The 18,824-nt window shown below is 44.1% G+C and overlaps 1 protein-coding gene across 1 annotated transcript in view; it reads right to left on the reverse strand.

Moving 5' to 3' along the window:
* GRIN2B (glutamate ionotropic receptor NMDA type subunit 2B) overlaps positions 1 to 18,824 on the reverse strand; it is a 218,656-nt gene that overhangs the window by 121,956 nt on the left and 77,876 nt on the right. The window contains exon 4 of the mRNA XM_069854582.1: positions 5,635 to 6,233. Within this exon, the coding sequence (XP_069710683.1) occupies positions 5,635 to 6,233 (599 nt within the window). The remainder of the gene's footprint in view (positions 1 to 5,634; positions 6,234 to 18,824) is intronic.

Here is an 18,824-nt window from a genome sequence, read left to right on the forward strand (position 1 = left end):
GATAAATCCCTCACTGGAGGAAAACTTCCTCAAGAGTCATTCAGAAAGAAAACTTACAATTCCTGTAGTACAAACCTTTCTCAAAGTATCACTTTTGTACTAGTTAATGGAGTTACCTCACCAGTGGGATCATGTCTAGGACAAAATCTGCAATGTTCAATAGTCATGACCACCCTTGGAATCACAGAATAATAGAATGGTTCAGATTGCAAGGGATCTTAAAGGTCATGTAGTTCAACATATTCTACTAGATCAGGCTGCTCAGAGCCCCATCCAACCCGATCTTGAATGTGCACAGGCATGGGGCATCTACAACCACTATGGGCAACCTGTTACAGTGTTTCCACCACCCTCATTGTAAAAAATGTCTTCTTTGTATCTTGTCTAAATCTACCCTCCCTTAGTTTAAAACCATCATCCTTAATCCTATTGCAACAGACCCTGCTAAAAGGTCTGTCCTCATCTTTCCTATTAAGTACTGAAAGTACTTAGAAGTACTTTCCCATTAAGTACTGAAAAGCTACAATAAGGTCTCTCCAAAGCCTTCTCATCACCAGGATGAAAAACTCCAACTTTCTAAGACTGTCTTCATAGGAGAGGTGTTCCACCCCTCTGATCATTTTTGTGACTCTCCTCTGGACCTGCTCCAAAAGGTCCATGCCTTCCTTGTGCTGAGGGCTTCAGAGCTGGACACCAGAGGGGGAGAATCACCTTCCTCAGCCTGCTGGCCACGCTTCTTTCGATGCAGCCCAGAATACGCTTGGCCTTCTGGGCTGTATGCACTCATTGCCGGCTCATGCCAAGCTTTTCATCAATTAGTAACCATAAGTCCTTCTCCCCAGGGCTGCTCTCAATCCCTTCATCCCCCAGCCTGTATTGATACTGAGGGTTGCCCTGACACAGTTGCCCTGCACTTGGCCATCTTGAACCTCATGAGATTGACACAGGCCTACTTCTCCAGCTTGTCCAGACACCTCTGGATGGCATCCCATCCATCAGGCATGTCAACTATATCACTCAGCTTGGTGTCACCTGTAGACTTGCTGAGGGTGCACTCAATCCCACTGTCTATGTCATTGATGAAGATATGAAAGAGCACTGGTCCCAATACTGACCCCTGAGGGAAACCAATTGTCGCCAATCTCCATTAGGACAGCAAGCCTTGGACCATGTCTTGATGCAACCATCCAACCAATTCCTAATCCACTGAACAGCCCACACATCAAATCCGTATCTCCCCCAATTTAGTGAGAAGGATGTTGGGGGGACCACATCAAAGGCCTTACATAAGTCCAGACAGACAACATCCAAAGGTCTTCCCATGTCCACTGATGTAGCCACTCAATCACAGAAGGACACTAGGCTGGTCAGGCAGGAGTTGCCCTTGGTGCAGCCACACTGGCTGTCTCAAATCACCTCCCTGTCCTCCATGTGACTTAGCATAGCTTCTAGGAGGATCTGTTCCATGAGCTTTCCCAGCACAGAGGTGAGGCTGACAGGTCACTAGTTCCCAGTGCTCTTCTTTCTACACTTTTTAAAAATGGGTGCAATGATTCCTTTTCTTCCAGTCACCACAGACTTCTGACTGCCATAACTTCTCAACTATCATTGAGAGCAACTTGGCAACTACGTCAGCCAATTCCCTCAGGGCTCTGGGATGCATCTCATCAGGCACCATAGACTTAACATATATTCATGTTCCTCAGACGGTCACAAACCTGATATTCTCCTACAGTGGGAGAGACTTTGCTCCCGCAGTCACCACCTTGCAATCCATTCACTTGAGAGCTGTGGGAAGAGAGGTTGCCAGAGAAGACTGAGGCAAAAAGTTGGTGAGTACCTCAGCGTTCTCCTCATCCATTGTTACCAGTTTGCCAATCGCGTTCATCAAGGAGGATGTGCTTTCTTTGACCTTACTTCTCCAGTTCCAGTGTAACGCAAAGGAGAACTGGTTTCAAGGCAGACGAGAAACAGTTGCTATGAGACCATTATTAATATGAGAAGATGCAGACCAAACACCTACATTGACAAGAAATGGCATTTAGATAACAGTCCATCTTGTTTCTTTTTCTGCTTGCAGCCATACTTCAAACAAAACTTTGTTTGCACAAGCTCTTGCAAAAATGAACAAGTGTCAATGTAAGAAAGGGGAAAGGCATGGAGAAACTGAGCTTTCTTTCTAAATCTGAGCAAGACTCAGTTCATTTCCTCCTTACTCCATTATACACTCAGATCAACCACCAACTGAGACCATATTGAGCAAGATCATTTGATTTTAGATGCATTCAGATCTACTGCACTTTCAGAAAGGGAGGGGGGAAGAAAGGAAAAAATGGTCAGAGTTCAAAGGCAGATCTTGAGAAATGACTAATTCACAGTCTTAGTGTATAACATGCCCCAGCTGAACTAAATTACACATTTTTTTAGTCGGATGTGTCACACTCTGAAGAACAAAATGGGAAAATTCCTTCATCGCCCTGCCTCCCAGCTATGGATTTGAAGCAAATCGGACCACTTTGGATTAGCTTCAGGAGTTTCTGAAATACCAGCTACATGGTGATGTATCATCTGAGGTCACATACACTTTGCAGTCTCCCTAGACTTCAAGCCTACGTACATACATTTCTCTATTCTGTGTAGGCATGCAGAGGGGGAGCTGTAAGTTGCAGAATATAGTATTGCCAGGTCCAGGCCAAGTCTAAAATTAGTTTTCCAGAACCTTCGGTCCAGTCCAAAGTGAGCCAGGCTGTGTTCCAGACATGCAGATATTGCTGCTGCCTGGTGCACACAATGCACAAGTCTTGTGAAATTTTAATAGGTGGAAGGGGTTAGGAAAGATATGAAGTAGCCAGGTCCGCAGAATCTGTGATGTCCCAGACAGGCAAAGCACTTCCAGAGAGATTTAAAGACTTCATACAAACAAAGTATATCAGGAGAGGTTTAAAGCTTAGCACATAATAAACTCCAGTGAGTTCAACCAGACTTGAGGGCATGAACACAGATTACAGCCATTAATTTCTGTGGGTTTTGCTCATTGAGGTGAACTCATACCTTTCTGTCTGCTCCTTTCCACATCTGCCCCTCTCCCCTACCTTTCCTCTTGTCCAGGCTGTGAGGCTGAGTTTGAAGCTACCACACTGCTATTGAACCTTTGGATTTGTAAAAGCAATGGCTTATTTTGGACACCACCAGCTTTCACACATCAAAAGGTACCTGAAAGCAATTTCACATAAACTGAAAACTAAGCACCCAACTCACTGAAGTCAAACTTTTTAACCATCTCGCTCAGAAGTACAGAGAGGCTGGAAACATTGCTGTGCAGGGGGGGACACACAACCCCAAGACTGGCAGAGCACAGGCCAGCGCTGTGTGAGGCCAAGCAAATATTTTCACTGTAGTCACAGAAGCAACTACAACACAGCGTAATTATTTCTGAGCTAGCTCAGGTGCCCGCAGCAATCCAGGCAGCAGCAGAACGGAGCTTGGCATGGACTAATTGACACTGCTTCTCAGCAAGACTGATGTCAGTACCCAAACTAAGCTGGACAGTCATTCCTCTGAATGCTGTACCTAAAGCAGACAAAGGAAAGGAACAGCACAATTCAGGCCATGAAGGTGAGAAGAAAGCTAATATCTTCAAAAGTGACAGGAACTGCTTCTATGGGGGGTGCCCAGGCTTCAGGGCACATCTACACTGCACAATAGTACTGTCACATTTAGAGATTCAAGAGTCTCCAAGGTGGCGACTTCTATACAAGGCAAAGAAGTGCTATACAGAGAAATTATGTTGGGTACTTGAATTAGCATAGCTATATGGGTATAGGCTAATACAGCGTCAGCAGAACTAATTAGCAGAAGGTCTCTGCCCAAACTGCATCACATAGCAGGGGAAACATTTTGTTTCCTAGATAATGGCTGAAAAGATACAACATAGTGCCCCTCAAACCCTCCTGTTTATTTGGAAAGGTAGAACAACACCCTGCCTTGATGCTACTTCTGATAACTTTGTGTATAATAAATATATTTTCCCTGCTTAATCATTCCAGGGATGATTCAAAAGAGCAGCAGGAAACACTCCTCACCCCTAAGCCTAGCTGGGAAGGATACTGATAAAAGCTTTGGACATTTTTGATGGTTCCAAGACTTGCAGACAACAAAAAGCAGGTATGGGGAAGAGGAAGTAAAGGCAATAAGAATTGGCAATATTCTAATGGATCATAGAAACAAAGAAAACATAGCAGACAGCATTATGGAAAATACAGTGGGTCAAAGAATAGACTTGCCTTTCAGTCCCCAAATTCTAGACAAAGCAAAATTTACTTTATTGTCCACCAGCCCCTCTATCTGCCTAGTACAGCTGACAGTGAGGGGTCACAGCATGCAAAGCAATCCATCACATTTACACTGTTCCATGATTCATCATGACAAATGAACAAAGACGCTGAGCACTGCATGGCCACCTCTTCTGACGGCTACTGCCTGGATTCCCCTTGTCTACCACAAAAGGACCAATCTGCCCAAGGATTTTAAATGTAGAACATAGGAGAATGACAGCTGAGCAGGTCAGGGGGCATCTAGCTAATTGTAGATCCCATGTCTAATTATCTGGGTTGCTTAGCGACACTCTAAAACTCCAGCTGGGACAAAAAGGAAGATCTAGTCATCAGAGTGCTGTTCTAGAGGTTGTTCCACCACAGGCTTTCTCTATGACCTTAAGCAGGCATCTTAGCACTGTTTCTTAAGAAAATCTGAATCTAGATCAAAAGAAGTTGATTCTAAAAGGTTCTCCCTATTTTTAAATGCCCTTTTCCGTCTAGAAAAAAATGCTGTTCTGATGGAGGTGCCTATGCTCTTTGCATGATGTGCACAAGAAAGAATGGGGCCCAAAACACAGTAGACAACAGCCAACAAGGTACCAATGAGCAGGGTGATAGCACAAGTCCTCCTCTTTGAGGTAAACTGGATTCTTAAGACACCCGAGGGCTTTAAAGGCTTCCAGCATAAAGCAGGAGCTGACCACAGCAGCCGACTAACTTTTTTGCAGCTCTAGTTCTCTACACCGCTCTGCATTTCCTTCTCTCCCGCAATTCAGGGCTAATGCACAGCAGAAGGATAATTGCTCCTCAGAGAACAGATGTCAGGAAACCATTCCAGGTGAGTTACACAACTATCACCTGTAAATGACACCTGTTCACATATTGCTGGTCCCTGAAACAGAACCTGGTGCCTTCTAGATTTCACGGCAAACAGCTCCATGGCTTGCAGCAAGAATCCAATTGAGACAGACACATTCATGCAAAGACACTCCAAGAAGTTTAGTGCTGTAATAAAAGCAAAATTTTGCGCACTCGGGGACACACTCTAATTTTTGCACTATGCCTTCATTGTTCCCTTTCCAGCCCTTATTGGCTGACCCTCTGTGTTGCATGGAGGCTTTCTAAGGGTGTGACAGTGCTGGCACTCATGATACACAGCAGCACAGGTCCCACCCTCAGCACACTTCCCCCTGCCCAGGTTCTGGCCAATGCTGCCACCCACTGCCCTGAAGCACCACGTGCCCTAACAGAATTATTCTGGTCTCAGAGGTACTTTCTGACAACTCTTTCATAAGACCAGCCCAGCCCCTCTCCTTACCTGTTGAGCATGTTGGACTGGTAAATCCTTTTCTCCTGGGTGTTGTAACAGCTGCTCTTGGGCTCAGGGATGAAGCTGTGTTCAGACAGCATATCAGAAGCAGCCGTGGTGATTATGGCTATTCCATCCCTCACTCTGGCAGGAAGACCATAGTCCCATTCATCATATGAGACAGAGATGAGCCCGGTGGGGAACTCAGATGGCACTGTGTCTGTATCCCCTGCCACCAGGCTGGGCACGATCCACGTGTAACCGTAGCCTGTCAGACCCACAGAGTTGGCCACCTCAAAAATGTAGGTGGCCTCTTCCTTTGTGCAGTACAGGAGGATAACAGGGCTTTGGAGTTTCTTGAGCTGGTTCTGGATCTTTGAGTCCCCATCATCCAGAGACATGTCCAACAGGAGGACCTCCTCCAGTTCCCAACCCACAAAACTGTGCTCAATGGTACTGCGGATCTTGTTCACAAAGTCCTGGTAACCAGGGAAGTAAGTAGTGACAATGGAGAAGATGTACCAATCATATTCTTCCATTATGTTGAGCATGACAGAAGCTTGTTGTTCTATTGATGGGCCAAACTGGAAGAACATGGATGATTCGTCCTAGAACAGGAAGTCAAAGAGAGGAAGAGAGAGAAAGAAAACAAGAATAGGTCAAAGGAAACAAACAGCATTCCCAGTCAACCCATTGAGCATGGAGGGGGAAGCACACAGGATTTTACACTTCATGTCTTGGACAGAGGTTAAGGATTTTTAACTTTAAAAAATTTAGTATTTAAGTGAAGCAAGCACGAAGGAAGTAAAGCCTTTTCATGACCAGCTGTCCTTACTTTATTTTTAAAGGCACATTGCCAAAATTACTTAAAGGTTTGAAATGTTAGGCATGATTCTAACAGACAGAGAACAAATGGTACACAAGTGAGGACAGAAAAAGAGAATATGTACAAAATATTCCATGGCTGCAGAAATTAACACCTTTAATCCCAGGATTATCATAACCTTATATGTAGTAGATACATGGCAGCTTTGATACTGATTCAGTTTGGAACAGTTACTCTAGTTTGTATATTCAAACTGAAGTACAACTAGAGTAGGTAAAACCATTGGACACAAATATGTCTGAGAACCTCCACTGCAAGATCCTCTTAAAGCAAGCAGTAGCACAGAGTGCTACAACTGTGAAGGCTCAGTCTGAGAACAACATAAAACATATTAAAATGGAAAAAAATAAAGTTCTAAACTATCATGGGGTTTTTGTTTTGTAAAATGTTTTAGAGAAATGTCAGCTCAATTTTTCTCTTGGTATTGCTTTCATATCCTACTACCATACCAAGTTCATTTTTTCCAAGAATCAGAACTTGTAGGATTTTATAGACTCCAAGGGAGTTTTGTACAGATCTCAGCTCTCCAATGGCACAGTGTAACCTTTTTTCATCCTGAGATTTCACAAGATACTAGACTTTCAATCTGCAGCAGATGCAGTAAAATCTAAATCCCTGCTTCTGTCCAGCTCACGATGGAAAGGAATGGAAAAAGCATTTGCCAATATGCTCTCTCATGCATTGATCTTCAGTCTTCTAAAATCAACTGTAGACTCCCACTGACTTCTGTATAGTAAGATTAGATCACAAACAAACAAAAATAAAAGGCAGAATTAAATTGCATCTCTCTGCAGAGATTCCCATTACAATAAGAAAGTTCTCCAAAACCAATCCCCACTTTTAGGAATGAGACAGCAGTCCCGCCTTCTTTCAATAGTCCAGAAGAGCTGAAGCAGCAATACAAAAGGAGGTAGTCAGGAGTTTTAGACTTGGCGAAACCCATTGTGCAAATGCCTCAAGACATTACCTCAAGATATTCACATTTAGAACAGCTTTCTACCAAGTTCACTCTCCTGCAGCTTAGCCAGTAAAGCTGTTATTCCGTAGGCATGCCAGTTAATCATCCATCCATCCATCCTTCATTATGCATAGGTTTGATTATCCAGAACCATTTTCTCTGTTGACAAAGTATGTCAGAGCTCAGCAACTCCAGAAGAAAAAAGCTCTGATCCTGCACCCACCCTTAAACTGTTTGTTTCTCTTGTTGTTGCTCCCAGATCCCCATGCCTCTCCTCTGAGGTTTGGTGATTAGACTCGGTTCACTTTCTCCACGCAGCTCACTACCCACTTGTGAAAGTACTCTTCAGATTGCTCTTTGCTCACCAGAAAAAGGAATGTGCACAACAAGAAAAATGAAAAGATCGCAGCAACAAACTAAGGACAAGCCAAAAAAGCAGGAGCAGCAACTGTGGAAAACAGCTTATACTTTCTATCACTGGAATTCACTCCCTTCTCCCAGCACTGTGCTCAGGGAAAGAATTTATTCTTCCAATAAAAAGATATATTTTTATCTTTGAAGCTTACGGAGAAAATCAGGAAAGCCAGAGGAAAGATTAAACTATTGTCATGGTGTCTGCCAGAGTTTGAAGAAAGCCTGAACAAGCATCTCAAATACCCTTCACTGCACTGTGCCTTTGAAAGCCACTTGTTGTAAACTGAATGTTAGAGTGCCAAGATCTAGCCCTACTGTAACATGAAAAGGACAGACAGCTACACTGATGACTAGTATTTATTTTTATATTAAACTGAAAAAAGCGTTCCTATACTTTTGCATAAGAACCACTGAATTGATTGCAGTTTTCCACAGCTTCTAGCAGAGAGTCTAAGGACTCGCTATTGAATTACATGAACATTTGACACATAGCATGTTGAAGTCTTGTCTGAAAAAATACTGGATGCTTTCCTCACTGACAAACAGGGAATGGGAGATGCTAAATACACTAATATTTCAAGGCTACATACACCCACAGACACCAACAGAGGAGTTAGTAGGCAGGACAGCAAGGTGTGGGAAGTATTGCCCTTGCTGTGATGACAGGATCAGATGCTCCAGCTTAAGTGCCCACTGACAATTCATTCCACACAAGTGCACAGCCCAGCTGTCGAAGGGAAATCAGCCCCAAAAACTCAGGGAGAAAATTCAGAGCTCTCACTAACCAGAAAGTATCAGAACATCAAAAATCAATACACCAAATAGGTAGTTTTATCACAATGCAGATACACAATTCCTCCTTAAATCAAACAGCACAGACCACTTAGCTGTACATGTAATAATTGCTCTTGAGCAACTGCTTGCATTTTTATTATAGAAGGAGCAAGAGGAGGCAACTTCTATTCAAAATGAAAGCATTAAGGAGATGCAAGCCAGTCCAGCTTCTGGCTTGCCAAAATGTCTCTTGGTGCTTGATCACCCCAATACTTAGGCTAGCCAAAAGTTCTTAATTCCCTAACTAACTCAGCACTCAGGAAAGAGAGGGATGAGGGAGGAAGGAAGGATGAACCAAAGTGTAGAAGAAAGTGTCCCTCTCATAATAAATCAGGAGAATTGCTAATAGGGCTGCATGGGAAGCTCAGTGAGTGCCTTTTGGGGGACAAAAAGCAAACTAATAAAAATACCTGAGAGTCACGATTTCCTTTCTGTCCTTATTTTTGACCACACCTGATGGAAAGTCAGGGGAAAAGAAAAGGAGATGAACTAAAAAGAGAAACACAAGGCTATCAGACAGAGAAGGAATTTGACCTTGCTATGGTGTTACAGTGAAAGCTTTTAAATTAGGAGATAGATTGGGGGTGTGTGTGCAACATTTAGACACACAAATACCCCATAGAATAATTACTGCTTTATTATAGTCTAAAACCAAAAAGGAATAATTTGCCCATCCTACACTGAAGGCTTTTAGAGAACTCTACAAGCTCCTATTTTTCTCCTGCAGAATTTTCACTCTCCACCTCCCTTTTTCACCTTAGAACAGCTAAAACATGGTTCAAGATTGCCACTGGGAGACAGATTTAATTTTGGGATAGGGATAGGTTGAGTTTGAAGCAGAAGTAGTCCCTTACACCGTGCATCATCCAGCTGAAATAGAATCATAGAATCACAGAATAACCAGGTTGGAAGAAACCCACCGGATCATCGAGTCCAACCATTCCCATCAAAGACTAAACCATGCCCCTTAGCACCTCGACCATCCATGCCTTAAACACCTCCAGGGAAGGTGACTCAATCACCTCCCTAGGCAGCCTGTTCCAGTGCCCAATGACCCTTTCTGTGAAGAATTTTTTCCTAATGTCCAGCCTAAACCTCCCCTGGCGGAGCTTGAGGCCATTCCCTCTTGTCCTGTCCCCCGTCACTTGGGAGAAGAGGCCAGCACCCTCCTCTCTACAACCTCCTTTCAGGTAGTCGTAGAGAGCAATGAGGTCTCCCCTCAGCCTCCTCTTCTCCAGGCTAAACAACCCCAGCTCTCTCAGCTGCTCCTCATAAGACCTGCTCTCCAGCCCCCTCACCAGCTTTGTTGCTCTTCTCTGGACTCACTCCAGAGCCTCAACATCCTTCTTGTGGTGAGGGGCCCAGAACTGAACACAGTATTCGAGGAGCGGTCTCACCAGTGCTGAGTACAGAGGGTGTACAATCTCCTGGCTACAGGAGAAAGCTTGTCTTTCTCTTACAGCCCTTTCACCTGCAATCTTAGGCTTTCCAAAGGTACCTGCTGCAAGAGACAGCAAGATGCTGCAGGGTCCCTCATCCAGTCTGAAAGAGTAGAGGCTCCATTACAGGATCGCAATGCCTCCAGAGATCCTAGTACTCCCCCACTGCCACACTGCAAGGTCAGGGATCTGTAGCTTGTAGAGCTGAGATGGAGGTGGAACTGATCAATTGACACAGCACCTCTCCCCAGCTAACAGATGGCTTCCCACAGAAAATCTGCTCTGAGTTTATGCTGCTGGGACAAGTATTGCCTCCTCCTTCTGCACGTTTAACCCCTCAGATAAGGAGACTGGATTGCACATGGTGAAGGTGCAAAAGCACTCACCATGAAGCCACCTCCTGGAGACTGATGCCTTGTGACTTCCTAGGTGGATGGAAAAGTGTTTGCAGAGGTGGCAAAAGGTTTATAGAGCAATCAAGTATTATTGTCCCCACTTGGTACTTGCCCAGTGCCTTCTGCCCCTCAAGGGCAGGCCCACAGAGATATCACACAAGGCCCAGGTGTGATACACACCTCATCAAAGACACAGACCCTTGACAAGGCTGCAGATGACTCTCCAAGAAGCCCTCCTACAGCTGCACCATTTGAAACCATTCACTGCCATTTAACTAATCATTAACCTCAGATGTGGCAGGAGAGATCCCTGGGGTACTTTTCTCACAAGTTCCATCCTAAGAGGCTTCCTGGATTCTCTAGGCCAGCAAAAGCAATTACTGCTTTACAAACAACATCTTACTATTCTGAGCAAAACTGCGTCTTGGCATGGGGCAGACTAGAACATCCCTAAAGCAGAGAAATGCAAATAGCCAGAAGTGGTTGCACTGGGCCAGTCATCTTGAGGAACTAGAGAGTCTTCCACTGAGCGATGTAGTATAACTGCCGACTTAGAGAGTGAGATCAGCAAGCTGTATTTCCTCTGTGCAGCCTGTCTGAATGTAATCTGGCTCTGTGTGCCACGCTCTGGTGGCTGGGCCATGGATAGATTTTTGCTCCTGGTGGCAAGTTCCTTTATCCAAGTGCCAGACCCCACAAAGGCCAGGTATGTCAGGTTATGCACAAAGAATTTGAGTGAGAAGCAAGTCAGGAGCATGTGTTTGCTTCTCAGATTTGGAGAAATAAACCATGTTTTTGAAAATGCTCTAGGCTGCTTTATCCACACAGGTGTGGGAGAAATACAATTTGAGTTGCTCTGGGAGTAGCTCCATTTCATTCAGCTTTTGGGAATATCAGTATAACCCCATTTGCTGTTTCATTAAACTTCCTGTGATACCCTTTCCTTCCTTTCCAGTTTGCAAAGGGGATCCTAATGACTTAGGCCACTATCACTTTCCAAAGCCCTCTTCTTAATTTCCTGATCTAGAAGGAAAGATGTTCATGCATCTTTAGTACAGTCTTGATTTGTAAAATTCCTCTGTTTCCTACAGACAAATCACATAGGGCTGCCTCTTGTTTAGACTTCAGCCTTGCTTACCACATATTTTGTGGGGGCAAAAAGGAGTAAGCAAGTACCAAATAAAGTCTGGGAAAACACAGACCTTAATTTCCCTACTTTTCAAAATTGAGACACCACTGTGTACCTATTTGTCACAGTCCTGGTGGGATACTTGATTCACTGGGAGTTTTATTGTTCATGATGGAAAATGCCACAACAGTTCAAAGTCTTATAATTAAATTTTCCATATTTCTGAGACTTGTTTGTTATAGCAGATATGACAGGAAATCAGGATCTTTTCTGCTTAAGTGTTCATTTACTCTTGTTTATTCTCACCACAAATGCACCGGTGCCTCAGGCTAGCCTGCAGCCAACATCTCCTGCCTCTCTATTTTTTCCTCCCCACATTTAATTTTTTTGTTTGGTTTTCAATGACTCAGTCCAATAAGACTCTCTTTTTAATATTACGGGCCATATCATCCCGGGTGAATCCTTTCCTTCAGTGCTTGCAGTAGGGACTATGAGAACATGGTGACACTATATATCCAGCATAATGTCCTCATGGTGGGATCAGCGTCTAGAAGAGCATCTCCGCATCTTTTCTAGGCATACACACTCACATTTCCAGAAACACACAGATTCACAGCAAAACCTACTCGACATAAGGTTGGAGCATGTTGGACTGTGTCATTTCTTAATGGCTCTGCCTACTTAATACTATTTAGTAGAATTACAAAACTTTCCTGTCTTACTGGAAGTGGTTGCCTGGGTTATTACTGATTTTGGCTGGCACAGCAGATGGAGCAGACAACCTCCAGCAATCTTTTCCCAGTGTTCTGATTCACTGATGAGTGGATCCTTCTTGGTGAAAATCCTCTGAGCTGCCCTGGGAATGTGCTGTCAGTGGGAAGTTCAAATTCATTAGATGCAGAAATGTGGTTTACATAACCATATCATTTATCAGTTCCCTCCCTTGTTCTCATAATAACTACTGAACACACTGGCCTTATTTGATAGAAGGATACATAGCTCAGAGACGATGGTTACAGAGAACTGATTATAGAAATTAGTGGGTAAGTTGCAGGGAAAGACACAGTTCAGTGTCTCCACTGGTGGAAAGGCAGGCAGGATATACTGTGATATATTAGTGGAGGATTGTTAAGAGCTCTCTTACAGGAGAGTGTGGTGTTGCCCTTCTGGTCCCTGCTAGGAAGGGCATACAAGTGGCCAAGAAAGGAAGTCTGTGGCAATTAGGAGAATGGTTGTTGACACTCTTGGTCTTCTCTGGAAGCCATAATCCCCATTGGCTACTGAGAAAAGCTATGGTAAGGAACCTAGAGTTGCTAGTGTTGCTCGATTTTGTTACCCTGGTAAATGGTGACAAATATTCCAAGATTCACATGTATAATACATTAATTATATGCATAAGATTATCATATACACAGATCCTATTCATGGCTTGGACATTAATCTCTCTGTAGAAGTGGAAACAGATCTTCTGCAGACCCCCAACCCACAGGCAACTGTGTAAGTGCTCCAGCACCAAGGAGTTCCTGAAAGCTGCAATAAAAAGGTCTCTGATTAAAGATGACTTAAGAGCTAAAAACAGCTAAGTGATTTCCAATTTCCACTTAAGGTCTACAGAAATCATTCTTCTAAAATATTTTGTGACAGAGGAAACACAAGATACCCCAAATTTTGTAATCTTGATCTTGTGATTGTTTCACTCCATACCACATGCAGTTAATAAAAAAGATGGAAGAGTCAAACAGACCAAGGCCATTGTCTGATGTATACAGACAGAGAAAAAAAATCAATAGTTATTTGGCAAGGGAGACGGTGCACCACTAGTGAATTTTCTACACAATCATTGGTCAAAGCAGGCTAGTATATGACAGTATGCCATACCAGCTTGTCAGAGCATAACATTTGGATGCCAGCACTATTCCACCAAGGGGAAATGGCACTTAGCAAACTGCCAGGATAAATAGTTTTCACACCAGGCTTGTCGCATTTCCATTTTCACCTCTGTATGTGTGTGTTTCCTTGCTTGATGAGCTTATATAGATGGATTAAACCACTGAGTAGATTCTGCCTACCAGGTGCCATGTTATACTATGCCAGCAGCCTGGACAGCCCAGGTCTAGCTGCCCTGTCCCAGCTGAGACAAGCCCATTAGGGTAGCTTGATATCTTGACATTATCAGCCCAAAACATTTAGAGGAAAGTCAAACTGCCCCATTACGTTATAGTGTCTGTCTGGGGCTTCTTTTCTGGTTGCCCTGATCTCCAGTATAAGGACTGAATTTTGACTATAAGCTGAATGGGATATCATTGGTATAGCCATACTAATCAATAGCAGCCATAAAACTAGGCAGCATTCCTAAAAAGAGTCCAGCTACAGTATGTGGCAAGATGTCATTGAATATATTTCTCAAATCAAGTATCCAGGGTGAAATACTATTTCTTTTTATCATTCCTAAATTAACTGCTCTTGCATTTCATCAAGTATGCCTTTGGTCTCTTATTATGAGCAAATCTGATTATAAGCTGACCCTCCAAAGGTTCACAGAGTCTATTTAGATAAGCCCTGGAAGTTCAGCATTGCATCCAATGTCCTCCGAGCCTCTCAGGAGCTAAAGATCTCCTCTCATCAAGTCCCAGCTGTGGACAGGTTAGTGTGTCTGTGAGGGCTGCCATTCCCCTTCTGTCTCATGAACTAGTGACATGCCCTCCCTCTCAAATTCTGCACTGCTTATTTAAGCATCAACTTTCTACAGATAAGGCTCTTAGTTGCTCTGCATCCTAACACATGGCAACTGCAGTCTTTACGATGCCAAGGTCTACTCAGCTATTAAGGCTGGGGTGAAGCTGGCTGTGCCTCTGCTCAGAGTACTGGCCAGATCACAGCTGAAGCAAAGTAGCCAGTTTAAGGTAACATTGTGCCAGGACTTAATCTTTTCTTAGAAACTGGCCTTATTAATCAGTTTAGACAATTTTCAGTACATTGGTACAGCTTACCCTTTGGATCAGAGCTAGCTTGCCTCAGAGTGCAAGCGAGCAAGCAGTTGGAGGAATATGTGCCCTCTGCTTTCCTTACGGCAAGGAGCAGCAAAAGGCTTCAGCTTTATCTGTTCTGCCCAGCAGTAACTAGGTAATTCTCTTACTCAGAAGAAAAAACTATAATAAACTATAATAAAAAAAAAAAACCAACCACAAAAAAAAATTTAAAATGGGAGAGCTCTCTAGCAAGGGGGCAAAACGAATAGCTGAGATCTGACTAAATTACACATACTCCAGGTTTCCTGCTGCTCCATACCTGCCTGCCTCTTCTCTAAGAGGGTTAAAATTGATGCTCTGAGTACAAACCAAAACCAAAAAAACCCCTCCAATAACTGGAAAAAAAAAAAGCAAAAAAGGGATCTGCCCCACTGTCACTTTAGTCACAGTTCAGCAGCAGAGTTTCCCTGGTAACCACACACACGTGAGGCAGTCATGCTCGTAAGCTCCTTACAGCCTGTGCTGGCATGCAGTAGGGATAGCCCAGCATCACTCCCAGCAGTACTCCATGGCGTACAGCCCAGCCCACTGGCATTGGGGTTGCAAAGGTTGGGGATGGGCATGGCTACCCACGCTCAGAGAGGGATTCATCCCCTGGTTGCCTGCTGGGATTGCAGATAAAATCAGGAGGAGGAGGGGGGCTGATGGGACACCTCCCTGGATCTCTTCTGCCAGGTAACTAGGGGCAGATCTGCCCAGATCTCCTTCTCCAGGGCTGATTCCTGCCTGCCTCCATGCTTCCTGGTGCTGTTTTCCTCTGTGGTGCAAGTGGAAGGTACGGAGAATATGTACTGCTGTCTTTGTCTACCTGAGTTCACACACTGCTTTTACCTAGGGATTCAGTCCCACAAACACAGCAAAGTTTATTCAGTTAGCCCAGGTCACTGGCTTCCTGCCATGAGGCTGCCCCAAAACTCAGAAAGAAGTGAGCCCTGATTTTCTCCTCCTGAGTCAGGAAGTAACCATTCAGTCATTTCATGCTCACAGCTTTCTGAGACCACGAGGATTCACAGTACCCTTCAGTGTGCCCTTCAAATCAGATGCTGTCACTTTAGAAAGAAAGTGCTGCTTGCTCAGAGTACACCTTCTCTCTGCCCTGAACTCTCCCAAACCTGACTCACCTCAGCTCACTCCAACCTGTGTTTTACAGTGTAGGCTGGGACAAGAGCAATGTTGAACCCTCACTGTGCACCAGGTGAGAAGGTAGCTCTGCATGTTGCATTTCAAGAGAGGTTTTACCACTTTCCTTATGCTGCCAGGTCAATACAAAAGAACCCAGGCACGAAATAAAAAAATAGTATCCTCATCCATTTTTGCTGGAACACACTGCTGGCAAGCATCTGCCTCATTACCACATAACATATATGTCTGCACAAGGCAACAGGAGGCACAGAAATTGAATGGGCCCTAGAACATCCATGCATTAACACTGTGTGGAAACTTATGTCCAGTAGACCTGCCATGTCGAGAGAGGTAACAAGTTCAAATCCTAGCCTGCACCACTGGTTTCAGATCTAGCTGAGACTCTCTAAGCCTGAAGAGAAGAATCAGAGGTGGATTCCTGAACCCTTGGACCTGCATTCTTTTATTCAGCCCCTGCTTTGGAAACCTACTGTCTCACTGAAGTATGTTACAATAGTCCTCTGCTGCAACAAAGAGTAAGGATTTCAATATGCAGCCTCATTTGTCATTTGAAGACCTGACCCTTTATCAGACCTGACCTTGGCCATAGTTAGTTACCTCTTACGCTGCAGGATGAATGAAATCATGGCAGCACATACCTTCTCTCTACCCAGCTCTCCTTCCTAACCAACCAGTAAGCAGTGCCTCTGTTGAGAAGCTGTTCTCATGCCTCTCTTGCTTATCTAATTGATTCACAAAGTTTTAAATTATTATTGATTCTCCTCTTCCCCACAGTGGAGGCTTTGAGACCAATAAAGCACATGAAGTTATTTACACAGATATTAGAAAGGAAAGAAGCTCCCTCCTCAAATGTTCTTCTTCAGTTCCCATCTATTAAATCTCAGAAACTCAATAGGAGGTTTCCTACAGCTTTGCAGACAAAAACAGTCACAAATATATGAAGTCCCGTGCATGAATGCATGCCTATCCAAACATCTGCAGGATGTTCTGCCAAATTCACACCTGCTGAATTATTGCCTCCTATTATTTTGTGTTGGGATCATAGCTCTTCAGTTTCTTTTCTTTGCCCTGATGATTAACATCCATTTGCCATATCCCTTGCTGCTAGGAGACTGATGCAGAAATTGTGGCAAGCTTCCTATTCAAGGAAAAGCCACTTCTGAACTCCAACGAACTTGAAGTCGTTCTTGGTAAAAGACAGTACCATAGACTTGTAGAGCTAGAGCTCACAGCCTTCCCCATGTTTAGAATCATAGGATCATGAATGCGTTGGTTTGGAAGCGACTTTGAAGATCATTTAGTTCCAACCCCCGCTGCCAAGGGCAGGGACAGCTCCCACTAGATCAGGCTGCCCAATACCCCATCCAACCTGGCCTTGAATACCTCCAGGGATGGGGCATCCAAAACATCTTTGACAACCTGTGCCAACGCCTCACCACCCTCATAGTGAAGAAATTCTTCCTTATGTCTAGTCTAAATCTGCCCCTCTCTAGTTTATACCCATCGGTCCTAGTCCTATCATTACAAGCCTTTGTGAACAGCCCCTCCCCAGCTTTCTTGTACATCCCTTTCAGGTATTGGAAGGTTGCTATAAGATCTCCTGGGAGCCTTCACTTCTCCAGGCTGAACAAGCCCAATTCTCTCAGCCTGTCCTCGTATGGGAGATGCTCCAGCCCCTGATCATCCTTGTAGCCCTCCTCTGGATCCGTTCCAACAGTTCCATATCCTTCTTATGATGAGGATTCCAGAACTGGACACAATACTTCAGATGAGGTCTCACAAGACAGGAACAGAGGAACAGAATGACCTCCCTCAACCTGCTGGCCATGTTTCTTTTGATGCAGCTGAGGATACGGTTGGCATTCTGGGCTGTGAGCACACATTGCCAGCTCATCTCGAGCTTCTCATCAACCAGTACTCCAAAGTCCTTCTCCGCAGGGCTGCTCTCAATCACATCATCCCCCATCCTGTACTGAAAACAGGGATTGCCCCAACCCAGGTGGGACCTCATAAGCTTCACACAAGCCCACTTCTCCAGCCTGTCCAGGTCCCTCTGGATGACACCCTGTCCTTCTGGTGTGACAACTGCACCACTCAGCTTGGTGTCATATGCAAACTTGTTGAGGGTGCACTCAACCTCTCTGTCAATATCATTGATGAAGATACTAAACAGCACTGGTCCCAGTACAGACCCCTGAGAGACACCACTTGTCATGGATCTCCATCTGGACTTTGAGCATTGTACCTGAAAACACTCATATTCATGGTTGCTACAGTGATCGGTGCTATAAGGACCACATCTCCATCATCTAAGTACATGAACGCTACTCTCCCCAGGGTGTGATGAAGAGGATTTGGGAGAGGGAATCAGTCCACCTGAATTTGCAGAAAGGGTGCTATGAGTTTCAGTGCTATACTTCTTCTTGCTTGGGTGATGAAAGTGAGCAAGCCCATTTCTAGTCAGTTTAACTCTGCACCATAATTGAATCAACTTTTTTTCTGTGCTTACCTGCACATTATTAGAAGGTGCCATCTATATATTCAATATGCTTTTGACATAACTTGAAAGTAGAAGCATAATAAATAAGATGCTCTTTTTGTACTTGAATTCAATTTTTTCCTTCTATGTATATTAGGCTTTATACCTTTTTAAACAAACCTGAGGCTGAGAATGAACTGCCATATCTTTTTCAAGATCACACACGCACATGGGCACTGAGATTTCTGTTGAGGATCGGCACAGCAGAGAAAGGGATTGATAGAGCAGCAAAAGAATTTGCCTCTACTGGCCATTAATAACAAGAGTAACAAAAGCATCTAAAAGAATAAAAGCCAGGGTGAGGCATGTAAGATATAGAAATAGCTCTTTGACTGACTCAAAGGCAAAGCCAATGCATCTTGTTTTCCTGTGTCTCCCGTTGTCTGTCCTCTTTCTTAACCACACTCCCCAGCACAACAGGGGAGTGGGAAGT

This window comes from Phaenicophaeus curvirostris, chromosome 1, assembly GCF_032191515.1.
Source record: "Phaenicophaeus curvirostris isolate KB17595 chromosome 1, BPBGC_Pcur_1.0, whole genome shotgun sequence".
Lineage (NCBI taxonomy): Eukaryota > Metazoa > Chordata > Aves > Cuculiformes > Cuculidae > Phaenicophaeus > Phaenicophaeus curvirostris.